The sequence below is a fragment of the Piliocolobus tephrosceles genome, chromosome 21 (assembly GCF_002776525.5).
Source record: "Piliocolobus tephrosceles isolate RC106 chromosome 21, ASM277652v3, whole genome shotgun sequence".
NCBI classification, from domain to species: Eukaryota; Metazoa; Chordata; class Mammalia; order Primates; family Cercopithecidae; genus Piliocolobus; species Piliocolobus tephrosceles.
Window position 1 is genome coordinate 16344322 of NC_045454.1, and position 26411 is coordinate 16370732.

Here is a 26411-nt window from a genome sequence, read left to right on the forward strand (position 1 = left end):
GCGCCCGGCCATGTTTTGTATTTTTTTTTAGTAGAGATGGGGTTTCACCATGTTAGCAAGGATGGTCTTGATCTCCTGACCTTGTGATCCGCCCGCCTTGGCCTTCCAAAGTGCTGGGATTACAGAAGTGAGCCACTGTGCCCGGCCTTTTTTTGTTTTTTTTATTTTTTTGAGATGGAGTTTTGCTCTTGTTGCCCAGACTAGAGTGCAATGGTGTGATATCTGCCAACTGCAACTGCCGCCTTCTGGGTTCAAGTGATTCTGGTTGGTGCCTCAGCCTCCCAAGTAGCTGGAATTACAGGTATACTCCACGATGCCTGGCTAATTTTTGTATTTTTAGTAGAGACGGGCTTTTGCTATGTTGGTTAGGCTGGTCTCCAACTTCTGACCTCAGGTGATCCACCCCCCTTCGCCCCCCAAAGTGCTGGAATTACAGGCGTGCGCCACCTCTCCCTGCCAATCTTTTTTTTTTTTTTTGAGACGGAGTCTTGCTCTTTCACCCAGGCTGGAGTGCGGTGGGGCAATCTCAACTCACTGTAACCTCCACCTCCCAGGTTCAAGGAATTCTGTGCCTCAGCCTCCCGAGCAGCTGGGATTACAGGTGCCTGCCATCATGCCCGGCTAATTTTTATATTTTTAGTAGAGATGGGGTTTCACTATCTTGGCCATTGCCAGTCTCGAACTCCTGACTTTGTGATCCACCCACCTTGGCCTCCTAAAGTGCTGGGATTACAGGCGTGAGCCACTGCGCCCGGCCTACACTCTGCCAATTTTTAAATTAAAAAAAAAAAAAAAAGTTTCAGTAGAGACAAGGTCTCACTAGGTTGCCCAGGATGGTCTCAATCTCTTAAGCTCAGGCGATCCTCCCACCTCGACCTTTCAAAGTGCTGGAATTACAGGCGTGTACCATTGGACCCGGCCTAATTTTATTTTTTTTGGTACAGACAGGGTCTTGCTGTGTTGCCCAGGCTGGTCTTGAACTCCTGGCCTCAAGTGAGCCTCCTGCCTCAGCCTTCCAAAGTGCCGAGATTACAGTGTAAACCACCATGCCTGGCCAAGGCTGCAATTTTAAATGGAAGGCTCAGAGAAGGCTTTGCCAAAAAAGTGACATTTGATTAGAGACCTCAGGTGGTGAGGGATTACGCCATGAGATCTCTTGAAAAAGAGAATTCCAGGCAGAGGGAACAATTACTGCAATGGCCCTGAGGCCTGACTTATTGATCTACTCAATTCTTTAAATCGTTAATTTACTCTCTCATGTATTCATGCATTCACCCAACCACTCTTTAGTAACTCTAAATCTTAGGCTGGGCGCGGTGGCTCACGCCTGTAATCCCAGCACTTTGGGAGGCTGTGGCAGGTGGATCACCTGAGGTCAGGAGTTCGAGACCAGCCTGACCAACTTGGACAAACTGTGTCTCTACCAAGAATACAAAATTAGCCGGGCGTGGTGGCACATGTCTGTAATCCCAGCTACTCAGGAGGCTGAGGCAGGAGAATAGCTTGAACCCAGGAGGCAGAGGTGGCAGTGAGCCAAGATTGCGCCATTGCACTCCAGCCTGGGCAACAAGAGCAAAACTCTAATAAAACAAAGCCAAACAAACAAACAAAAAACTAAATCTCTGAGACGCCCTAGGTTAGGCAATGCTGAGCATCCATAGGATGAATCCAGTCCAGCTCCTGCCCTCAGGGAGCACCCAGTCTGATATGGGAGATAGTCAGGATCAACGATAATACAGGCAAAGAAAACAGGAAAGCTGGCTGGGTACTGTGGCTCACGCCTGTAATCCAGCACTTTGGGAGGCCAAGGTGGGTAGATCACTTGAGGCCACAAATTCGAGACCAGCCTGGCCAATATGGTGAAACCCTGTCTCTACTAAAAATACAAAAATCAGCTGGGCATGGTGGCAGGTGCCTGTAATCCCTGCTACTCAGGAGGCAGAGGTACAAGAATCGCTTGAACCCAGGAGGTAGAGGTTGCAGTGAGCTGAGATCAGCCATTGCACTTCAGCCTGGGTGATGGAGTTAAGACTCTGTCTCAAAAAAATGGAAAGAAAACAGGAAAGTGGAGTGCTGGGCAAACCTCGGTGAGAGCTGTTTCCCAAGAGTGGAGGGAGCAAGCCTGTGGCAAGCAGGAAATACGTGAAGACAGAATATAGAGACAACTCCTTTAGGCAGCGTGGCTGGGTTGGGGAGGAGAGAAGTCATGGGTGACGTTACATGTGTAGTGTGTATCAGGGAGGATTTAAATCACTGATGCAGCTGAAGACTGAGCAGGACAAGGGCAGGGGCTGTGGAGGAAGGAACAGGATCATGAGTGAGCGAACTGGAAAGATGTCAGGAGGCTGAGTGGAGGAGCCATGGGGCTGACGTGCTGGGAGGTAAGGGAGGCATCCAGGGGAATGGTCCGACCGCTGCTACACGGGCCTCCAGACTCCTCAGGAGAGAAATGCTGGGCTGGAGACAGAGCTGTGGGTGTCATCAGAGTCAAGACAAGAACCAAAGCCAAAAGAAATGAGAGGTAGGGATGGGGGAGTGGAAGAGGGATAAGAAGAGGGTCCAGGAAAAAGCACTGCACGGATGCGGGGAGGACATGCCTCTGAAGCTAAAAACTGGCTGTGCTAAAGATAGCTACATCTTAATCCCTGGAACCCATTACTGTTACCTTTAAAAAAAGAGGCCAGTTGCAATGGCTCACCCCTGTAATCGCAGCACTTTGGGAGGCCGAGGTGGGCAGATCACTTGAGGTCAGGAGCTCAAGACCAGCCTGGCCAACATGGCATGGCGCTCTACCAAAAACACAAAAAAATTAGCCAGGTGTGGTGGCGCACGCCTGTAGTCCCAGGTACTCAGGAGGCTGAGGTAGGAGAATTGCTTGAACTCCGGAGGCAGAGGTTGCAGTGAGCCGAGATCATGTACTCCAGCCTGGGCAACAGAGCAAGACTCCGTCTTAAAAAAAAAAAGAAGGCAATGTCAAAAGGGGAAGCAGAGATTGGAGTGATGTAGTCACAACCCAAGGAATTCCAGAAGCCACCACTGGCTGGAAGACGCAAGATATGGGTTTTCTCCCAGAGCCTGTGGGGAAGCACGACCCTGCAGACACCTGGATTTCAGTTCGGCAACACTGACTTCAGTCTTCTGGCCTTGAGAACTATAAGAGAATAAAGTTCTGTTGTTTGAAGCCATGCAGTTTGTGGTACTTTGTTACAGCACCCCTGGGAAACAAAGTCAGGCGAGAAGGAGCAGCCCGAGAGACAGGCAGGAAGTCAGGCACTGTGGTGTTGCAGAAATCAAAGAAAAACATGCAAGAAGGATGGAAAGGTCAACAGCATTTAATTCTAGTCCAGTCTAGTAAGAAAAAATCCTGAATGGGCCGGGTGTGGTGGCTCACACCTGTAATCCCAGCACTTTGGAAGGCTGAGACAGCAGGATCTCTTGAGGTCAGAAGTTCGAGACCAGCCTGGCCAACACAGTGAAACCCCATCTCTACTAAAAATACAAAAAATTAGCTAGGCGTGGTGGCAGGCACCAGTGATCCCAGCTACTTAGGAGGCTGAGGCACGGGAATCACTTGAACCTGGGAGGTGGAGGTTGCAGTGAGCTGAGATCATGCCACTGCACTCCAGCCTGGGCAACAGAGTGAGACTTTCTCCAAAAAAAAAAAAAAAACAACCTGAATGAGGTGACTGGATTGAACAACATGGAGGAAGTCAGTGGGGACCCTAATCAGAGCAGTTTCTTAGGGGAAAAGTCAGACAGTCATGAGCAGAAGAGAAAATGGAGACCAAGTGTACATGACTCTCGAAGGAGACAGATGGGGCCAAGAAACAGATTTTTTCTTTTTCTTTTTTTGAAACAGGGTCTTGTGCTGTTGCCCAGACTGCAGTGCGATAGTGCAAACAAAGCTCACTGCAGCTTCGACCTCCTGGGCTCATGTGATCCTCCTGCCTCAGCCTCCTGCGTAGCTGGGACCACAGGAATGCACCACCAAACCTGGCTAATTTTTTTTTTTTTTTTGGGACAGAGTTTCGCTCTGTTACCCAGGCTGGAGTACAGCGGTGCGATCTCTGCTTACTGCAACCTCTGCCTCACCGGTTCAAGTGATTCCGGTTGGTGCCTCAGCCTCCTGAGTAGCTGGGATTACAGGCAAACATCACGATGACTGGCTAATTTTTGTATTTTTAGTAGAGATGGGGTTGCGATATGTTGGCTAGGCTGGTCTCCAGCTCCTGACCTGAGGTGATTTTCCTGCCTCGGCCTTCCAAAGTACTGCGATTACAGGTGTGAGCCACCAGGCCCGGCCTTAATTTGTAAACTTTTTTGCAGAGATGGGGTCTGGCTATGCTGCCAGTGCTGGTCTCAAACTCCTGGGCTCAAGTCTCACTCTGTTGCAGAGGTTGGAGTGCAGTGGTGTAATAATCTTAGCTCACTGCAATCTCAAAGGGTTCGAGTGACACTCCCACCTTAGTCTCCGGAGTAGCTTGTCCTAGCTACTCCCTAGCCACTAGGCCTGGCTAATTTTTAAATGTTTGTAGAGATCAGGTTTCTCTCTGTTGCCCAGGCTGATCTCAAACTCCTGGGCTCAAGCAACCCTTCTGCCTTGGCCTCCCAAAGTGCTGGGACTACACGTGGGAGCCACTGCACCCGGCCTTAAGACTTTTTCTTAGGTTAAATTACTTATCTTTAGAAAATTTCAAACGCACACAAACGTAGAAAATACAATGACACCTCTCCCCCTACCTCCATATACCAATCATCTCCATCTGGCTTCCACAATTACCAATTCTTGGCCAGTGGTGGTTGAGCCACCCTTCCAACCACACCTCACCCGACCACGAATTACTTTGAAGGTTGTGGGGAAGCACAGAAATTGACTAAGGACTTTGAAAGGAGCCTGGCTAGATTTCGGACTTTGGGGGAAAGGCGAGTTACAAAGAAATGAGGGAATCGTTAGATTGGGATAAGTCAAGTTTGCATGAAGCAGGTAGAAGTTTAGCCTGGAAAAGTAGGAGGATTCGTCTAAAGCAAGGGAAGGCTCAGTTTGGTATAGGGAAGGAGGTAATTTGAGAAGGGCTGGTCTGAGGCAGTGCGGGAATTAGACCGGGATAGAGAGGTTTCTGTTAACTCGAGAGTTAGCCTGGTAAGGAAATGAGTTAGTCAGGGACATGGAAAGGATTGGTCTGGAACTGGGAAAAGGTTAATTTAGGGAGGAAGGAATGGAGGTCAGCCCCCGACAAGGGAGGGGATAATCCAGGCAAAGTGGTGAAGAGGGCCGGTAAGGCTGAGGGGGGCGGGTGTCCTCCTAAAGCGAGTCCTCCTTCGCGTTCCTGGGGGAATCATTTCCTAGAGACACCGCAGCCGCACCCACCCGCCGCCTCCGCGTGACCAAGATCTCACCCTTATCGGGTTCCTTCGCTGTCGCCGCAGTCGCCACGGCCTCCATCCTGATTCTCTCGGACTTGTCAACCGCCGGGCGGGCCCCGCACACCAACTTCCGGCCCACGCACGCAAGACACACTTTCGCCTGAGAATGTTCCGGGTCCGGGTGCGCCGCTGTGCCCAGGCACCAAAGTTCCGGGCCCAAGGCAGACGTTGCATTGCTCATGCGTGTCTCTCTCGGGCTCCGCCCTCCGCAGCCAGGAAGGAAAGGGGCTCCCGGGAGAGTGAGAGGCCCTTGACTCTGCTGTCAGTCAGTAGGAACCAGAACCATTGTTCGTTTGTTCACTGCTGTGACTCCAGCTCCCAGCGTACTTAATTTTGGGATGGATGGTTAAAGGACTGTCCCCCGGAGCCTGGAGCTGCCATACTCTGAGGGTTCGTGCTCTGGTTTAGACCCCCGCCTGCTCTTTTCCTTTCTTCACCCCTTCAGGAATTCAGGAATATTTACTAGGCCTTGACTCTTTTTTTTTTTTTTTTTTTTGAGACAGGGTCTCGCTCTGTCGCCCAGACGAGTGCAGTGGCGCCATCACAGTTCACTGTAATCTCACATTTTTGTGCTCAAGTGATCCTCCTGCCTCAGCCTTTGGAGTAGTTGGGACTACAGGCGCGCACCACCGCGCCTGGCTAATTTTTAAATTATTTTGCAGAGCCAGGGTCCCACTTCGTTGCCCAGACGGGTCTCCAACTCCTGGCCTCAAGCAATCCTCCCACTTTGGCCTCTCAAAGTGCTGGGATTACATGCGTGGAGCCAGCAGCCTGGCTTACTTCCGTCATCATACCCTGTCTCTGGCTGGCATGAGATGGGTGATGAGCTAGAACTTCCCATTTTGTGTTCCCAGGACCTGGAGGAAATCTGCAGGTGTGAAACAAGACAACTGTGATCCTTATTTCCCTGTGGGATGGGTGGGGCTCTATTTAGGTGTTACCAGTAGAGTAGACAGACATGTCACCAATAACCACTCAGTGACCAGGGCTTTGATGGATCCAGAGGGCTGAGGGAGCTGCCCACCCCAGGCTGGAGGGTCAAGGAAGGCTCCTTCTGGGAGGGGACCCTCAAGCTAAGACCTGAAGAACGAGTAGGAGCTGGGTAAGAGGAAGGTAAGGAAGAGTCTTGAGGAGGATGGCAGGTACGGACAGTTCTGGTTGCTGCAAGCACTTCAGTACCGTCAGGGCTTAGGAAACGAGCTCTAACTTGAAAGCCATGATTGGGCTGTGGAGGTTTTGAGAACCTCATGAATTTTTATGCAAAATTCCATGTGCCTCTGTATTCTCCAATGCAGTGGTTCATGGCATCATTTGTGGGTTCCAAAAAGGATTTATGGCTCCTCAGAACTAAATAACCACGGATTTGATATTCAAAGGGGGAGCAGAAAAAGATGGAGCCAGCGAGGTTACCAGGTGCTAGGCCATGTAGGACCTCCATAAGCCATAGTAAGTGGCTTGACTTCTATATTCTGAAGGGAGTGGGCAAGGGGATCAAGGGACTGGAGATGAGATGTGTGTGAGGACGACTGTGGCTGTGAACAGAGGAAGAGCTTCCTCATTTTCATTCCCTTGAGGTCTGGCGATGTGGAAGAAAGCCAAGGAGGTCCCTATTTACCACCCCAGATACCTAGGCACGGTGCTTAGGCATTACCAGGAGAGACCAGCAGAGGGCGCGGCAGCCCAGCACATGGACGTGCAGGGAAAGGCTTTCCAGACTAAAGGCTCTAGCCTCTCCCTGCCACCTCCTCTCTGGGGCACTCTAGGGTCCTTTTAGCCACCAACCTTGGTTCCTTCTCACGTTCTGATGCCCTACCCGAGATTCTGAGACTAGTCAGCTTCCCTCCCTTGTTTTTGTTGCCCATCTCCCCTTCACAAGGCTCTGAGCTCCCACCAGGGAAGATTGGGGCTGAATTGGCTTCTCCTGTGGCCCAGCGTTGTCTCCCACAAGAAGCCAGGAACACAGCATGTACTGAGGGAATGAAGATGTAAAGTTGCTAAGGAAGGAGGACGATGAGCCATAGGGATGCAATCTGGAGTCTTTTACCCTGGCTCACTCCAGGAGGCCCTCCCTGCACACCACCCCAGGCTCTCACAGCTGACCACTTGGTGCCGGCAGGTCTTTGTTCTCTCTGGAGTGGGAGCTCTGTGAGAACAGGGTCCAGGACTGCCGTGGCCATACCGTGCCCCCAGCACTGTCCAGGGCAGCTGAAGAACACAGCAGGTGGCACACACACAGGCTGAAACATGAAGCTCCTGGAATCCTCATGAGCCCCAACCACAGAACAGGCAGTAACTGGCCTCCGTGCTGCACACAGGCCAGGTCTAAGGCAGGTGATCTGTGGATACCCAGTGATGATCCCGAACAAACCAGCCCTGGTCTCTGCCCCATCAGTCCCACCCATCCCTCCACCTAGAAGCCTGTTCCACATCCTTTACTCAAAAACTCCTGGAGGGATTTTAGACTGTGAGAGGTAGAGAACCAGAGAAGTGGGCCGGGCGCGGTGGCTCAAGCCTGTAATCCCAGCACTTTGGGAGGCCGAGACGAGCAGATCACGAGGTCAGGAGATCAAGACCATCCTGGCGAACACGGTGAAACCCTGTCTCTACTTAAAAATACAAAAAATTAGCCGGGCGACGAGGCGGGCGCCCGTAGTCCCAGCTACTCGGGGGGCTGAGGCAGAAGAATCGCGTAAACCCGGGAGGCGGAGCTTGTAGTGAGCTGAGATCCGGCCACTGCACTCCAGCCTGGGTGGCAGAGCAAGACTCCGTCTCAAAAAAAACAAAACAAAAAAAAATCAAAAAAAAAATCTAGCCGGGCGAGGTGGCGGGCGCCTGTAGTCCCAGCCACTCGGGAGGCTGAGGCAGGAGAATGGCGTAAACCCGGGAGGCGGAGCTTGCAGTGAGCTGAGATCCGGCCACTGCACTCCAGCCTGGGCGACAGAGCAAGACTCTGTCTCAAAAAAAAAAAAAAAAAAAAAAAAAGAGAACCAGAGAAGCACTTTTAAAATGAACCAGATGATTTTAAACCAGGGACCCTTGGTTAAGTGTGCATTTTTTGGTACCAAAATCGGGGCCAGGCATATGAATCCCTCAGTAAGTTGGTTTAATGAATGAGTAAATAATTTCCCTTTAAAAGGCCCCCACCCCAATTAACGGCCAACTGCAGTTAACACTTCAGGGTTTCAACCCTGCTTCCTTCCTGCTAGGAGGTGCCATGTCATTTATTCAAAGAAAAGAAAACGAAACCAAACAAAACAGGGCAAACACATTTCTTAATAAGTGCAGTTTGTTAAAATCATGTTAAAACATATGAGTCAAGGGGAAGTAAAAATAAAGGGTATCACTGTAGGAAAAGCTTTTGGGTCTGGCACCTGGGAGACCACTGGAGAGGAGGCAGTGGGAGAAACTTCAAGTTCTGAAGGGAAGGAGCCCCCCAACCTCCCCTCCTTCCCTCTCACCCACTGAATCCCACCAGAAACTACCAAGACGCCCGGAATAAAAGGTTTCAAGTTCAATAGTCACACTCTCTCCAAATACAAAAAGCAGTTACAATTCAACTGAACACAGAAGCTTGTGTGCAAAGTTATGGGGAACTGGGGCATCGTATAAAAAGTCGGGTTAAAGAATCTGTGGTTTGGTTTTGTTGTGTTTTGTTTTGTGGCTCTTCCTCAGTCACCTGAACCCAGGAAAGAAATGCTTATCTTGATGAAATATCAACAGCCGACCCACAGTAAAAACAGACAAATTCTAAAAATTAAAAAAAAGCGCATAATTACCAAAAAAATATGTCACTGCTTCCTCCCTCCCCATTTTGCTTTTTAAACTTTTTTTTTTTTTTTTAAGTTTTGATTTTTTTTTTTTTAATCCTGAAAAGTAGACAGTAAAACAGCTCCTGGGAGAATTTACAACCAACTGCATGAGGGTCTGGGAAGCTGAGGGGTTGGAGCAGGGTTGGGAGAGCGAACAGGAAGGGATTCTCCCCTCAGTCACTGTAGCCTCACTGTATGACCAAGGGAGGCGGGGATTATTTAGTCAAAAAGGAAGAAGGTAGGAAGAACAGGAAGTGGAAGGTTGGGGAGGTGGGGACAAACAGAAAATAAAAGGTCATTGTTGCCTGTTTGAATCCAGAGAAAAATGCCTGGCCCTATGGAGGGGAAGGAAGCCCCTCGGAGGGAGGCAGTGGGCTGGAGGGAGGCAGCCCTGGGATGACCCCATCCCCAGCACCACAGGATCTGGCGGGGGCAGAGGAGGGGCAGAGGCAGGCGCTGGTGGAGGAAGCCGGCAGGGGCCTCTGGGAGCCTCTGGGTCACACTGGCTACTGTGTGCTTGTGCCACCCTGTGTGTTCCCGGAGTAGCTCCCGTAGTCGTAGTTCCCGTAGTATGGCGGCCACTGGCCCTGGTTCTGATAGTACTGGTTCCACTGCTGGGCATACTGGGGAAAGAAACCAAGAATACCAAGTTGTCCTGCATCTACCCCACATTTAGCCTCCCCACCAGCCCACTCTCATCTAGGGCAGAGACAACTGCAGTGACAACAGTTGAACACGGGTCCCCTGGCAGAGAAATCAAGGCACCTCGGGAAGACCTGATGCCACACAGGTAGGCAGTTAGGGACTGAAGCCCAGGTCTCGGCTTATCAACCCAGTGCCTTTTGGGTATAGTTAGATATCATAGTCAAAAGATTTAGTAACAGGTATGGGGGCCTGGGCACCAACCTGCAGCAGGATTTGGAGCCCCCTGGCTATGGTGCTGAAAGAGGACTCTGAGGCCACTGCTACTTAGGCCAGCCCTTCCCCTTCGCTCGCTGGACTGTGGAGGGGGCTAGGATACCAATTACCTAGCAACCAGTGCAGAAGTGTTGACCAAATGGAATGGCTGCACCAACTGAATGCCAGGCCAAGGCCAGCAGGCTGTCTTTTTAGGGATAACCAGGCACTTGAGTCTGGGAATACACACCCAGGAGGGGCCCATGAAGTCTCTCCATCCAGTTGGCTTCCGGTCTGGCACCTACCTGCTGATACTGGTTATAGCTGGGCTGAGGGTAGGTCTGTGCGGTGGGGGGTGGCGGTGGGGTATAGGGAGCTGGGTTGTAACCGCTGTAGCTCCCATAGTTGTAGGCAGGTGGTGGTGGAGGTGGAGGCGGTGGGGCTGTGTAGCCCTGGCTGTAACCTCCCTGGTTGTAGGGTGGCTGGCTGTAACTCGGCTGGAAAGTGGAGGGAAAAAAGCCAAAGCTCTGTGAAATAGAGGAAATCTGCAGATGTGAAATGCTGGGATGGAAAAAGGGCCTTTTTAAGTGGTTGGCCCACAGGGGCCCTCCCCTTGCCTGGTGGACAGTGTTTGTGGGCTGAGGAGGAGAGTCAGCTCCACGCCATGGCAGGGCAGGATGAAGGGCAAGCCCCAGGGCTGTGATCTGCACTCTAACCCCAGCTCTGAGACCCCCCGGGAGCAAGGTACATGGCACTTCTTGAAATCCCAGTTTTCTTTTTTATAAAATGAGAATCACAATAGAACAAGAACAACCCCTTTAGCTTGCCCTGAGTATCCAATAAGCTTGTGTATAAACCACTGGGCACTCAACAGGTGGTGGTAGTTGTTACTGGAAGATCTGCTGAGAAATAGTAGTGGCAATTTACTAAGTGCTTCCCAAGTACAGGTTGGATCATTAAGTCGTTTGATCTCCATACAGAATCTGGGGGTAGGTCCCACTAGCCCCGTTTTAAAGAGAAAGAAACTGAGGCCCAAGATGATGAAATTTCTGGGCCAAGGTGACACAGCAAAAAGGACCTGACCCCAGGTTTGCCTAGTCCCAAAGCTAGAGTGCCACCCATTCCTCCCAACAAACCTTGGAAGTGAGTTTTACTAACACCTTTATGAGGAAAACGAGGCCCAGAGACGGGAAGCTCTATGTCTAAGCTCACAGAAACAGGATGTTGTGAGGCTGGGGGTTTGGATCTGTGCCCGCCCAACTCTCATTCTAGGAAATATTCTAGTTAGAATATTCTAGTTAGACTGGGCCTGGGAACCATCCATTGGTCTCCTGGCAGCTGATTCCAGGCCTGGCATGAGCAAAGTGCTCGGGAAATGGCTGTGAAATGACTGAAGACCTCTCTGGTTTACAGGAGGCTGTGCATACCAGAGCCAGGGCACTGGCTTTCCAAGAACGGGAACTGAGCCTGGAGCTGCTCAGGATTGAAGCTCTCTGTGCAGGGGGCAAGTCCTCAGCAACCTTAGGGCCCTGGTTATTATGTCCAAAAGACAAAGAGGTCAGCCAGCTTGGGCAAGGGTGACTCCAATCAAGTGCTTTCTTGGGGATTCAGTGAAGTTACTGACACAGCCAAGAATAATGTACTTGCTGGAGGGATCACTGCTTAGAGCCCATCCCCCTGAGGGTGGTGGGAGAAGAACAGGTTCTGGGAAGGTCTCCATTTACTCCTGGGTTTGGAGGGGATCTAGGAATGTGTAGAGTCCATCTGAGTCAAGATCATGGCCAGGGAGAAAGAAGGGCAGGCTAGAGGTAAGACTGAAGACCAGTAGCTGGGGCATGTGTTGATTTCCCCAGATCCACCTCCACTTAACTTGCTCAGGTTCAAGAGCACACATGCGATTGCTACATACAAACATACACCCTGTTCTCTCACCTGTGGAGGGCTGTAGCTGCTGACGGTGGGGGTGCTGGTATTGGCGCTTGTGCCAGGGATGTTGCTGTTCTTGTTGTAGGTGCTGGCCCCTGGGGGGTTCCGAGCAGGGCTGTAGCTGGGTGGTGGCGGTGGCTGCTGGGGTGGTGGCTGTGGTGGCGGAGGCTGCTGTGGTGGCGGTTGTTGCTGGGGAGCCCGGTTGTAGCTGCCTCTGTTGTTGGAGTTGTTGTTATCCCGGTTGTTGTTACCCCAGCGGTTCTGGCTATAGCCACCACCTCCGCTGCGGTTGAAACCTGCATTGGAGAAATCCAGATGAAAGGCGCCATCATTCCCAAATTGCAACCCCAGGGAACTGGGCTGTCTTGGTGACTACTATGAGCTGGTATGGCCAGGCGCAGAGCCAAGAACTCAAGGTGAACAAACAAAGCATGTCCTCTGGGATTCTCTAGACCCCCGGGCATACTCCCGTCCCAGCCCTTAAGACAGGTTTGTCTCATCCACTGGACTGCGAGAATAGTGAGGCCGAGACCAGGGCAGGCTTGAGTTTCTGTATCCCAGCATCTCAATAGCTGTTGAATATGCAGGAAGGAGATGCTCAAGGAGAGGAAGCTGGCAGGGCGCGGTGGCTCACGCCTGTAATCCCAGCACTTTGGGAGGCTGGGGTGGGTGGATCACCTGAGGTCAGGAGCTCAAGACCGGCCTGACCAACACGGAGAAACTCCATCTCTACTAAAAATACAAAATTAGCCGGGCATGGCGGTGCTTGTCTATAATCCTAGTTACTCGGGAGGCTGAGGTGGGAGAATTGCTTGAACCCGGGAAGCAGAGGTTGCACTGAGCCAAGATCACGCCATTGCACTCCAGCCTGGGCAACAAGAGCAAAACTCTGTCTCAAAAAAAAGAAAAAAAGAGAGGAAGCTAAGCACTGGGGACATCCATGAACGAGTCACATCTAGTCCTTTTCAGACTTGGCCAAAGACGTAGCCCCCACTTCTAATAGATTTTGATGTAGACCGTATTTCCAAGGAGCTCATGGTCAGATGGGGGAAGGTTCACAAAAATGACAGCAATGTGACAAAATGACAGCACTGTGATATGCAAATGGGCAAAGGGCTTCATAAGCAATGTCCGGGGAGTGGGACAGCGGGAGCATTTCTGAGGTCTCCGTGTCTGACTTGTTTCAGTTTTCTACCAGAGTTTAACTCACAGCTGGAGCTCAGAAAACTTCAGTTGCTGATTCAATAAGCAGTCAAAGCCCAGCCCCAACCTGGGAACAGAAAGTGGAGAGTACTGTGTGTGAGATGTCTCACCTCCTCGGTAGTTGCCTCCTCCACCGCTGCCTCCCCCTCGGTTTTGGAAGCCGCCACGGTTGCCTCCAGGGGGTCCTCGGTTGTCATAGCGCTGGAAGCCACCGCCACCCCCGCGGCCCCGGAAGCCACCACCACCTCGGTTGTCAAAGCGCTTTTCAGGGGGTGGCCCAGCCTTGCGGCCTTCCTCGTTGTACTGCCTCACGAGCTTGTCTGCTTCCTCCCGCTGCAGCTCAATGAATAGAACCTCATCCAGGAAGTCCCCAACATCTGGCAACGTGAAGTTGGCTAGGAGGAAGGGAGCGCCCCAGAGGGAACAAGAAGAAGAGGTCAGTACCTTCTGAAGTCTGGTCCCCTCCACCCAGAAGAGTGGCCTTCCAGAAGGGAGAAGGTGAAGAAAACTGGAGTAGTGAATAAGAAAGAGGCAGACAGAAGGGCTGGCGCGGTGGCTCACACCTGTAATCCCAGCACTTTGGGAGGCCGAGGCGGGTGGATCACCTGAGGTGAGGAGTTCGAGACCAGCCTGGCCAACAGGGCAAAACCCTGTCTCTACTAAACTAATACAAAAATTAGCCAGGCATGGTGGCAGGCACCTGTAGTCCCAGCTACTCGGGAGGCTGAGGCAGGAGAACTGGCTGAACTCCGGAGGCAGAGATTGCAGTGAGCCAAGATCGCACCACTACACTCCAGCCTAGGTGACAGGGCAAGACTCCATCTCCAAAAAAAAAAAAAAAAAAAAAAGAGAGAGAGAGAGAGAGAGAAGAAGAAGAAAGAGGTAGAAAAAGTCCCAACTCCTCAGCCTGCTGTCAGGGGCTAACAAAGACTCCTCCCTTTTCTGAAGAGGTGGCTAAGATCCACCTAAGCCACAGTGCTCAGCTCCCTCAGGCCTCACCCCAGGGAATGGGTCAGACAGATGGCACCACCATCCCTATTTTTACTGAGAAACAAACTGAGGCTTGCCCACAGTCAGCCCATCTGCGGCCAGAGGCAGGGTGAGCACACAGGACTTTAAGCTTTAGCTTGCATACATCCTTTCCCTCATGCTGCCCCAGTCCCATCCCACCTGAAAACCCCGACAAAAGGCCGGGCGCAGTGGCTCAAGCCAGTAATCCCAGCACTTTGGGAGGCCGAGGTGGGAGGATCATGAGGTCAGGAGATCGAGACCATCCTGGCTAACATGGTGAAACCCCGTCCCATCAATACAAAAAATTAGCCGGGCGTGGTGGCGGGAGCCTGTAGTCCCAGCTACTTGGGGGGAGGCTGAGGCAGGAGAATGGCGTGAACCCAGGAGGTGGAGGTTGCAGTGAGCCGAGATCGTGCCACTGCACTCCAGTCTGGGCGACAGAGCAAGACTCCACCTCAAAAAAAGAAAAAAGAAAACCCCGACACAAGAGAAATGGGTAGCTTTTCCATTCACAGCTGTGGTAGACAAGGAAGGGACAAAGTAGAAGCAAAGAAAGAATAAGATCAAAAAAGAAATCATTAGGGAGCCAGGGAAGGGCAAACTGAGTAAAGAGCTTCTTCTCTCCAGGACCCCGTGGTGATGTTCCTCTGGGAAGCACTCATTTCCTACCTTTCATTTCTAAGACCGCATGATCTGGGACATCCTTCCCTTCCTCGTCGGTTCGCTTTATTGTTCGGTCTTTTAGGTCCTCGTCAGTGGGACAAATCACAATGGCTTTGCGCTGGAAGCCTTCAAATGGTCTCATTTTTCGTCTCTGGGCTGACCCATAAACGTTTGTCTAAGGTAAGGTAACAGAAGAGGCAAGAGATGGTACATTAAGAGTTGGTTTTTTCCTCTGAGGGTTATTATGTAGGCCAGGGACTGAGAAAAGGATATTAGTGCTCCTTGTAAGCAGAGAAACTCAGGAAACAGCTCTTCTTTACTTTGAAGATTCCTGAGTCACCCTCAGCAAATGAACTGACTTAGGTAAGTTGCTGCAGACAGGCACAGGGCAAAGGACTCCTAATGGTTGGGACTTTGCTTTTTAATCCTATTTGCTCTTGGTACTGGGCCTTACAATTTCTTTCCCCTATTCTAAAAGTTAATACATACTCTTGGTAAAAAAATTCACAGTATAAGGCATAAAGTTTAGAGGAAAAAGCCCTGCATTCCCTTAGTGCCAGCCCTACTTCCAGAGAGAATGAAGAATGAATTTCTTCCGTGCGCTTTTAGAAGTATCTATGTGATTTCTTACACAAAAAGAATTGTATTATGCACATCCTCCTAAGGCTCTTTTTCATGTAACATGAAACTTTCTCTAAAGTTTTTCTGTGCAGTATTCTTTTTTAATGGCTGTATAATACCTATAGATAAGTTATGCTACTAATTAACCAGCTCCTTTGGACAGTTTTGTAGTTTGTTCTCATTAACATTGGTTCTTTTATTCCCTCAGTCCTTCTCTGAAACATCAGCCTCACCCACAAGCTTCTAACCAGCAAGCTTGACAGGTCAGGAGTCTCTGCTTCTCACAAGTGCAGTTTTCCTCCTAATGTTTCCTTCTCTTCCTCTAAGTGATGGCAGGTGTGTCCTGGGCTGGTGCTGGCACAGCAGTGCTCTAGCACATATGTGGTTGAAAGCAGTAACAACATCAGCTTCCATTTATTGAATACCTCCTTCATGTTGGGCCCTTTGGGAATGGGGTCTACCTCTGTTGGACTCAGGGTTCCATAGACTCAGCCTGTATACTTGAATCACGTGGACACTACTTAAAAAGTGAGCAGCCCAAACTTCATTTGAGACTTCCTGAGCCTGAACCTCTAGAAGTGAGACCCAGGCACCTATATAAGTACCCTCCCTATGGAAACTCGGGAACTCAGCAGAAACGGAGTAAAGAGTTTTTAACTGCATTTAGACAATTTTTTAGTGGCTCTAACAGACACCCAAGAAAGAAGCCACAGATGGGGGAAACAATCTGTAAAGGGGCATGTACAAATGAACAACAAAAAACATGTGTTCTGAAGATACGGCCTAGTTGGGTGCAAAGAGTCTAGGGTCAAGTCCTGGTGTGGCTATTAACGCACCTTGGCCAGTCCTTGCGGTTGCCTCATCTGTAATACGGTGTTGAAAACCCTCCCTCCCTGGGCTGGCAAGAACTGAGTAAGAGAATGTCCATAAAGCAACTGAGAAAGTGCAAGAAACTACTCAAGTAGGGGGACACAGGTGGCCTCCAGGGCGGGAGACACCTTGACGGAGAAGAAGGCAGTGCACTGGGATGGCCCAGCCTCAGCCTCTGTAAAATCAAGCTCTGAAAAGGGAAAACGGCATGGATGTCTTATGGTTGCTGTGAAGACTGAATGAGTCCATGTGAGTAAAAGCCCTCGTCTAAGCCCAGGCCCTGGCTCACAGCCAACACTCAACAACTGTGAGCTGCCACTGATGTGGTCATCACTGGGTAGATATTTATACTGTCATGTTGACTTAAAGCAACTCAGACCAAAGAAAAGGTTACGCTTATAGTGATCTCCCAAGCAGAAAGACAGGGACAGTGAGACAGGGTGGAAAGAACACAGGATTTGGGGAAGAAATTTGGGCTTGAAATCCCCGCTGTGCCCTTTACTATTTGTGAGACTCCAGACAAGTCCTCAAGTAGCCTGAGTCTCAAATTTCCTTGTCTGAAAGACAAGGATCATCACCCTCGTCCTGGCTCTGGAGAGGATTTGCAGATGTAAAAGTCTCTGGCAAGTGCCAACGGGGGTGGGCAGTGAAAGAAGTCAACACCCAGAGTGGATATGAAAATAAGGCCTGTAGGACTGACTATCCAGGAGAGGCTTCTCAGTGGAAAGTACCAAGGAAAAAACAAGGTTACAAGAGATCCTCTTCTAAGACATAGGCACAGGGTGCTGGATGTGGATTAGCCAGGGGCCAGGGACTCCAGCACAGATCTATTGGAAGTTTTGGGCCATGGGTGCAGCTGCTTAAACTAACCAGATCCTCCGGCCCTGAACCATGCGCCAGGAAAAAATGTTCTTCCCTGTCCCCCAGGCAAAGTGTCCCCACCCCCATGAAGGAGGATGTGGGCAGTCATGTGGGTGACAGGCACACACATACTTGTTCTTGGGGTCTTGGACACTGGCCCACAAAGAGCCCTTGGGCCACAATGGTTTGAAAAGGAACATCATGTTACAGAGGAAAAGTTAAGTCCCCTCTCCCCGCTACTCTTCTTTGACTCCATTCCTAAAAGCAAACAGAACGTGGCATCTGGTCACAGGAAGAAGGAGTTTGGCTTCCTCAGCTAAATATAATTTTCTTCTAACACAAAAGCCCACAATAGGTAGATGCCAGGATGGATATGGCCCCAGACCATTCTGCCTTTTTTTTTTTTTTTTTTGCTCCTAAGTGATCCTACTTTGATTCCTCTGAACTGCCAGGGCATGGAGTGACACGTCCTGAGGTCTTCCATGTGGTACAACTGCCCTGTCAATGTACTGATGAGGAGACAGAGAAGAGAAGCAATTCTGCCAAGACAGCTAGTCCCTGCAGCTTCATGGGATGGGAGGAACGGAGGCGGAGCAGATTGGACTCATAAATAGCTGGCCTTTGTCCTTGGAAGTGGGCAGGCTCTGAGAGATGGCTTCTCAGGCACTTCGGAATTGAGGTGCTGAGAATCCTCAGCAATGATTTTTAAGACTGTGCCTCCCTCCACTTACTCCTTGGCTTGGGGAAGGGAAGAAGAGTATCTAAACCACACCAGCAGAAATGCAAATACTTGGCTTTCCTGGAGGAAAGGGAATTAGCTGCTGGTGGCTGTTGCCACAGCAAACACAGTGAGGTCACAGCCCCTGGACCAGCCCAGCACTTCTGTGGTCGCTGGGGGCTGCTGGCGGCTGTTGCTATGAGACCAGCACAACAGCTAGGTCAGCTTTTCCAGTTGCTTTCGTTCCCTCTGCCTAGCTCCTGCTTCTCCCAGTCCCACCCTGCTTGAAGATGTTGATTCTGAGAGAAAATGTGGCTGGTTGTGTTCCCTGGCCCCTGTGACATAGACTAAGGGACACGAGTTGGGTTTCTCAGAGAAACTATATGGGGAGTTTTGGTGTGTACCAGTCTGAGGGAGAGAGGAGGGAACACAGCAGGTACGAGTGATGATGTGACAGCCCAGGCTCTCTCAAGCCCCACTGTCCCTGTCTACTCTCACTTGTCATAGCTCACCAGGGTCATACTGGCAGCAGGAGAAACCTAGGTAGATCTGAGGAGCAAAGTTAAGGCCATGATAAGGAAAGATTTGCTTTGAACTCAGAGTGAGGTGAATTCCAGCCAAAAGAACCACATTTATAGGAAAAGAACTGGCTGGAGTATGAAGAATGGAATAAGCTTCAGGCTCTAGGGATGGTTGGTCAGGGATGAAGTAAAGAAACATCCCTTTTCCAAGGCCTGCAAATAAGACGCAGGTTACTGTGGGACACTGTTCTAGCCCTGGGTTTCTGTTTCAGGCAAAAGTGTGGCACCTGCTGACCACGATGCAAATGAGGACTAGAATGACATGTTCTGACTGTGATGTCAACCCATCCGGCCCTGATTCTAACTGATGCCTGGCCTGGCTCTGGGCTGCTAGAGCCCTCTAATGGAACTCCTAGGCAACAGTGTCCTACTCTGGGGTGGGTTTGGGCAACATGGCCCTGCAGAGGCTCCCCAGAAGCCTCCAGAAGGGCAACTTGTTTGCCTCACAGCAGGCCAGTCAGTTCCTGTTCTGTACTCCATTTTGAGGCCCTCTGGGACAAGGCCAGAAAGCATCTCATTCCAGAGGCTTCCCACCTCCAACAGAGGACCCCAAAGAGCCACCTGAAGTAATGTGGCCTTCTACTTCCCCTTTCTCTCTCCTCTGCAGCCTTTTACTAGCCAGGTAAATTTATCCATATTCCTCTGGATGAAAGCCTAACCATGACTCCCCACTCTCCTCAGAACAAAGCCCCAACTCTTTTAATCATCCTCTGTGCCCTGACCCAGACATTCCACCTCCAGAAAGCTTCCCCAAATTCCCACCATTGCCCCAACCATTCTAGACTATGGCTGTTTGGGAAGTCAGCAGGGCTGTGATCTATCAGCATACTGAGTGTGTGACTTAGCAGTCCTATAGTCCTCTGTAGAGGCCTCAGTTTCCTCTCTGGTCTGCCTCTTTTTTCTCCTCTGATGTTCCATAGCTGTGATGCCCACATGACCTGAAGAGGCTACTCAGGTTATCATAGAAGGTAGGTCAAAGCCCCCATATACCTGAGAGTTTGTGCCTAATTACATCCCAGGGTAGGCGGTAGAGTCCTGGCCAGACAAACGCAGAATCCTGGCTTACACAGGCCCACCTGGCTTCTGCAGACAACCTCTCCTTCCCTCTCAAGGATGAGCATTTCTGAGGCCAACCTACATAACATGAGGCTGGAAGAGCCAAATGTGGGGAGGTCTGACCACTCAGGAAAAACTAGTGGAGGCAAAAGATGGTTCTGGGCTGAGATCCAGGAACTGCAGGGACTTTGCCTGTAGTATGGGTTTCCCCTTTGGAAATTCCACCTAGCCCAGGAGACAGCTATGCATCATCAACTTACCTGTCACTGCCAAAGCTAGTGGAATGGAAGTGCCAGGATTGGCCAGGGACCTACTCTGAACCTTCTATACACAAACACACAACTTCCCTCTCCCTCTTTCTCATACCCAGAGTTTTCTGGAACCCACTTTTGGGGTTTAGGCCAAAATAGGTGAAACCACTGGCTTTATACTCCCTCCCTCAGCCTGAGTAGCCTATGGCTTCAGGCCCCGAGTCAATCCTCCAATCTGTGGTTAACCAGAGAACCCTCCTCCCCAGCCTTCAGAGTTTAGGTTCTCTGTCTCACTGTTGGCCCAGATCACTTGGCCTGACCCACATGTCCCTTAAGCAGGAGGCTGGTAGCCCCGAAGACCACAGGCATACCCGGTACAGCCCTAGACCCTGTCCCTGAACAAGCCAGCAGCAGCCAAGAAGGCTGACAGTAGGTCTTCAGAGTGCAAAGCTGTCATGGGCCTGGCTTCCAGAGAAAACCCACTTCAGCATCCTGGACAGAGATGTTAGACGATCCACTCTAGACTATAATCATTCTACCCTGGGCCACATATTTGAAATGGGTTTCATAGCTGATTTAACCAGCAAACCAAGAAAAAGACAGGCAGGAATACTGGCTGGGGTATCCAAAAGAGGTATGTATCCTCAAGAGTGTTGAAATGGTATTACTGCTCTCCCTTTCACGACAATGAGTCCAAATGGGGTCAATTCAGACTAAAATTCTAACATGCCCTGACAAGGAGGATCAGGCAAAGTGAGGCCAAGGGTTTAAAAGACAAATCTTCAAAGTGGAGAGAATATTGATTGTATACAATACTGATGGGGCCGAGCTGGGGGGATAACCATGGATGGTTTTTAGACTATCCTGTGCTCAACTGTTCTGTGTAGGATCCTCATTCCTATGTGAAGGCAACTTGGTCCCTGGTGATTTCCTTCTAACAAGCCAACTACCATTGTGACAAAGCCAAACACTGTCATCACCTCCACTCTTATCAGGAGCCCTTTAAACTTATGGTCACCAAGCACCCAGGCCTACACGTATGGAAGGCACTTCAGGAAGGCTACAAGGGCAGGGTGTGACTTAGTTTACATATTTACTCACTTACAGGTTCTTAAGAAAGCACAAATGCAAGGCTAAAGGGAACAAAGGCTCATTCACAGATCCCCAAATATAGAAAATAAGGAAACACCCTTTGTTACTTGTGAAAGCCTTCAGGACAAATGTTAAGTATGACGTTGCATAGGAAATAACCATGTCGAACTCATTACTCTGGGACAGGAATCTGTAATGAGTTTTGGGTCACTCATCCTTTTAAGAATGCTGATAGGGACAAAAAAAATTGTCTAAGTTTTTTTTATTCTTCTTTTTTGTAAAAAGGATACACCTGCACCTGCATACAATATGTTCAACTGCAAAGCTTCCAAGGTCCCTGATGTTAAGAACTCCACCATTAACTGAAATGTAGGTAGAAAATATGACTTAGGTATGTACCTGCCAGTCATACGTATTTGTGAAGAGAATATGATGGAAGCAATAATAGCATTTACCTTACAGCACTGCTGTTGGCATGAAAGCTACTCTACCTATTCTGTAGAGTATTTAACAATAATCACCAGCTACTAAGTGCCAGGTCCTGTGTTAGGTGTGCAGATGCTATTGAGATCCCTGTTTTATAAACCAAGAGATGGAGATTCAGAGGATAAAGTCAGCTGCCCAAAGGCACAGAGCTAGGGAGTAGCCGAGCTGGGATTTAAGCCCCAGTCTGTCAGGCTCGGAAATCCATACTCCTTCCATTTTGCTAAACAGTATTTACCTGATGTTCTTTGGGGCTGCTGATGAGTCTGAGTAGTAAGTAGGCCTAGATCATGATCCCAGTCTGGGCTCAGCTGTGTGTAGGATCATCATGTATGACAAGGTCTGACCCCCCGACTAGCACAGCAGTCCATCATCATTATGGGGGAAAAAAAAGGGACCCGAGGGAGATTCCCAGGCACACAAGGGGTCCCCTCCCTTCTCCTGAGGACACAATGGTCATCATTAAATACCTGATCTAGGATATAGTTGCGTTTCTTGCGGGCAGCGATCTGGATGAGGCGGTTGAGGCACTGGGTGGCCTGCTGGATCAGGACGTCCCAGCGGCCAGCATAGTTCCGCTGCCGGCGTAGGCCCATCACCTGCAGGCAGGAATTGGTGAGGGGTGAGTGGTTTTAGTTGCAGGGCAGCACTCAGTAGGTGGGAGGTGAGTAAGGAGAGTCCAGTGGCTGTCCTTACCCGCATCTTATCCATGATGGCATTGGTACCCAGAATGTTGTACTTCTTGGAAGGGTTGGAGGCTGCGTGTTTGATGGCCCATGTGGTCTTGCCAGCAGCAGGCAGGCCCACCATCATCAGAATCTACAAGAATAAGACAGAGAAGGTGTTGCGGCGTGGTGGTGTGGCGCCACTCGCCTTGTTGGTGACTGTTTTTTTTTTTTTTTTGAGAAGGAGTCTCGCTCTGTCACCCAGGCTGGAGTGCAATGGCCGGATCTCAGCTCACTGCAAGCTCCGCCTCCCGGGTTCACGCCATTCTCCTGCCTCAGCCTCCCAAGTGGCTGGGATTACAGGCGCCCGCCACCTCGCCCAGCTAGTTTTTTTTGTATTTTTTAGTAGAGACGGGGTTTCACCGTGTTCGCCAGGATGGTCTCGATCTCCTGACCCCGTGATCTGCCCGTCTCGGCCTCCCAAAGTGCTGGGATTACAGGCTTGAGCCACCGCGCCCGGCCGGTTGGTGACTGTTTTGAGTGTGACTCTGGACCTCTGAGCTGTGGCTGCCTCTGCAAAGTGGAAGCAATAATAGCATGTACCTCACAGTATTGGTTTTGGGATTCGAAAAGATCAGGCTTGTGAGACTCTAAGCACAGTGCCTGGGACAGGGTGAGCATTAAGTCAAGTGCTAGCCAGGCACGGTGGCTCACGCCTATAATCCTAGGACTTTGGGGAAAAACAAAAACAAAAACAAAAAACCAAGTGCTGTCATCATTAACATTTATAGGATTTTGTTTTTTTGAGACAGGGTCTCACTCTACTGCCCAGGCTGGCGTGAAATGGCCCAATCACAGCTCACTGCAGCCTTGAACTCCCAGGCTCAAGCAATCCTTCTACATCAGCCTCCAGAGTAGCCAGAACTACAGGCACACACCATCACACCCAGCTAATCTTTTTCTCTCTTTTTTTGGTAGAAATGAGGGTCTCCCTATGTTGCCCAGACTGGTCTCAAACTCCTATACTCAAGGGATCCTCCTCCCTCCTTGGCCTCCCAAAGTGCTGGAATTAATAGGCGTTTGCCACCAAACCCAGCCCATTTACAGGATTATGTGACCCCTCCCCACCAACAGCCCAGGGAAGGCTGTGTACTGGACTGGCCCCACGGAGTGGGTAGGAGAAGTGGTACAACTTTCTTGAAGTATGAAATAGGAACAGAGCTGCACACACAAGGACATGAATTGCACCTAATCAGTACATTTAGAATTTGGTAAACACAGATGCATCTTAAATGCCCGACTAGAGGGGAATGGTGAGTAGTTTGTAAGGTCATTAAGAATGATGTTCATTTCCTTGAAGGATTTTTAAAAAAGAAAAAATGATGTTCAAAGAGGGGTTTTCACGTGATGCGATAAAGCTCACAAAATAATGTGAAGTGAAAAGGGCAGGGCATCATAATGCTTATACCATAAAATCTCAATGATACATGTTTGTGAGCATAAAACAGGCACTTAGCACATTAAAAAGAACAGATGACCTCCAAAACTCTGCAAGTAAACTTATTTGTAGATGATGGCATTATGAAAATTAAAATTTCTTTACTTCTTAATTTTTTAGAACAAGCATAAATAACTTACACATACAAGAAAAATATTGTTTTAAGAAAAAAGACACTAGTATAGCTCTTGGAATCAAATCATCCCAAAGGTCATTTATCTCTTATGATAGCTCTGGGTGAGAGGTGGAACTTACTCAACCTCCTTTAAGAACACTCGGTGGGCCAAGCTCAGTGGCCAAAAAAGTTAGCCGGGCATAGTGGCATGTACCTGTGGTCCCAGCTACTCGAGAAGCTGAGGTGGGAGGATCACTTGAGCCTGGGAGGTCAAGGCTGCAGTAAGCCGTGATCGCACCACTGCACTCCAGCCTGGGTGACAGAGCGAGACCCTGTCTCTAAAGAAAAAAAAAGAACACTTGATGGCACAGTGCACTCCCCAAGAAGTGCCTAGTGTCCTTTTCTGCTGTAAGAAAAGCTTCCTTTTCCCATATTCTGGCCTCACTTAAGAAGAAGAGGGAATCTTTCTGAGATTTAGGTAGCCTCTCTGACTTCAACTTAGATCACACCAACAGCCCTCACCTCACACTCAGAGCAGTTTTTCAGCTCTGAGTCCAACCCTGAGGAGCTGGACAAAGTGGCCTCTTGCCCCAAGGCTACTCACGCAGCAAGCCTGTGTGTGTGTGTGTCTCCTCTGTCTTGGCAGCAAGGTGGCCACCAATACATTCTGGCCCCACTCACCTCACATTCTGCTTTGCTCTTTGGTCCAACGGTGCCCCGGATCCGCTCACTAAGGGGAAGATGCTGGATGAAGGTAAACCCCGGGAGGACAGAACAGTAGGGCTCTGCCCTCTGTCCAAAGTTGAACTCCACTGCACAATTCTTCACCAGGACATGAGGATAGAGGGCCTGACCCCCCAAGGCTTCTTTCTGGATTCGGAAGGCAATGCCCATCCACTTTCCATTCTTGGTAAAGGACAGTTCCACGTCATTTCCACATTCAAAGTCCTAGCAGAAAAAGCCAAAGGAATATGATTGCCAACTCTTGCCGTGGGCACTGGGAGTCACACGTGGGAGACAGTAGATGCAGGGAGTAGAATATGGACAGCTTTCCAGATTGAAGTGCATCCTTCCCCAACATACAGGTAAGCTGGGCAGCATCAGTGAACATCTCAGAGCATGTCCAGCTCAAAGTCCTCCCTGCCTAAGACCCCAAAGTTGGTGGATATGAACCAAGTAAACAAGAGTTTTTTTTTTGAGACAGGGTCTCACCCTGTCCCTCAGGCTGAGTGCAGTGGCACAGCTAGCTAGGGCTCACTGCAACCTCAAACTTCCAGGTTCAAGCAATCCTCCCACCTCAGCCTCCTGAGTAGCTGGGACTACAGGCATGTTCCACAACACCTGGCTAATTTTTAAGCTTTTTGTAGAGACAGAGTATTGTTATGTTGCCCAAGCTGGTCTTGAAATCCTGGACTCAAGTGATCTTCCCACCTTGGCCTACCAAACTGCTGGAATTATAGGCTTGAGCCACTGTACCCGTCCTAAAGCAGGTAATTTTAAGAAGCTCCGGCCGGGCGCGGTGGCCCAAGCCTGTAATCCCAGCACTTTGGGAGGCCGAGACGGGCGGATCACGAGGTCAGGAGATCGAGACCATCCTGGCTAACACAGTGAAACCCTATCTCTACTAAAAAATACAAAAAACTAGCCGGGTGAGGTGGCGGGCGCCTGTAGTCCCGGATACTTGGGAGGCTGAGGCAGGAGAATGGCATAAACCCCGGGAGGCGGAGCTTGCAGTGAGCCAAGACTGTGCCACTGCACTACAGCCTGGGCGACACAGCAAGACTCCATCTCAAAATAAAAAAAAATAAAAAAAAAAAAAGAAGCTCCAAGTATTTGTATTTGAGTCTTGTGCCTAGACTGAGATGAAGATGAAGGAAAAGGTGATCCAGTCCTGTCCTGAAAACTGACAAAGAGCCAGGCGCAGTGGCTCACGCCTATAATCCCATCACTTTGAGAGGCCAAGGCAGGAGGATCACTTGAAGCCAGGAGTTCAAGTACAGCCTGGGTAACAGAGACCCCACCTCTACAAAAACAAACAAAAGAAACCCAAAAAGGGCAGTCTATGAGTATAACAGCTGAAGAAAAGCCACAGCAGGGCCTTTTCGAACTGAGTTCAGCTTGTTCAACATGTTCCCTGAGTTCATACTCTTTCTGATACGTATGTCTGCGTAATCTGGGACCGACAGAGCTTAAGAACCAGTGGGGAATGAGACAAGGATACTCTATCATAATTCAGTAAGATGACCTACCTAGAAGCAAGTTTCTGAGGAGGTTTCTCAGTTGCTTGTATATAAGCCTAGCAGTGACAGAACATAACGTCAGGTTGGCTGAGGCATAAAAGATGAGGGGGAAGTAATTCAGGAATGGCTGAAGAGCCATGCAGGGACCACATTCATTTATTCTGTAACAACTACTTATTGAATTGCTAAAGTTAGTAATTAAGACTCCCCTCTTTTTGTTGAGACAGAGTTTCACTCTTGTTGCCCAGGTTGGAGTGCAATGGCACAATCTCACCTCACCACAACCTCCACCTCCCAGGTTCAAGCGATTCTCCTGCCTCAGCCTCCCAAGTAGCTGGGATTACAGGCATGTGAAACCATGTCCAGCTAATTTTGTATTTTTAGTAGAGATGGGGTTTCTCCATGTTGATCAGTCTGGTCTGGAACT

The 26411-nt window shown here is 49.8% G+C and overlaps 2 protein-coding genes across 7 annotated transcripts in view; both read right to left on the reverse strand.

The window, feature by feature from the left end:
• The window catches only part of CCDC97 (coiled-coil domain containing 97), a 15747-nt gene extending 9849 nt beyond the window's left edge, over window positions 1-5898 (reverse strand). Inside the window, exon 1 of the mRNA XM_023229279.2 lies at window positions 5398-5898. Within this exon, the coding sequence (XP_023085047.1) occupies window positions 5398-5605 (208 nt within the window). The 5' untranslated portion in view covers window positions 5606-5898. The remainder of the gene's footprint in view (window positions 1-5397) is intronic.
• A 2779-nt stretch (window positions 5899-8677) lies between these two features.
• The window catches only part of HNRNPUL1 (heterogeneous nuclear ribonucleoprotein U like 1), a 47942-nt gene continuing 30208 nt past the window's right edge, over window positions 8678-26411 (reverse strand). For 3 of the 6 annotated variants that reach the window (XM_023229287.3, XM_023229282.3, XM_023229286.3), the window contains exons 8-15: window positions 24426-24692; window positions 22163-22285; window positions 21937-22065; window positions 14940-15108; window positions 13370-13654; window positions 12063-12352; window positions 10436-10627; window positions 8678-9856 (exon numbers count right to left, since the gene is read on the reverse strand). In XM_023229287.3, the coding sequence (XP_023085055.1) occupies window positions 9740-9856; window positions 10436-10627; window positions 12063-12352; window positions 13370-13654; window positions 14940-15108; window positions 21937-22065; window positions 22163-22285; window positions 24426-24692 (1572 nt within the window). In that variant the 3' untranslated portion in view covers window positions 8678-9739. Of the gene's footprint in view, window positions 9857-10435; window positions 10658-12062; window positions 12353-13369; window positions 13655-14939; window positions 15109-21936; window positions 22066-22162; window positions 22286-24425; window positions 24693-26411 lie in introns of all 6 variants that reach the window. The other 3 variants (XM_023229281.2, XM_023229285.2, XM_023229284.3) reach the window with 2 other exon arrangements.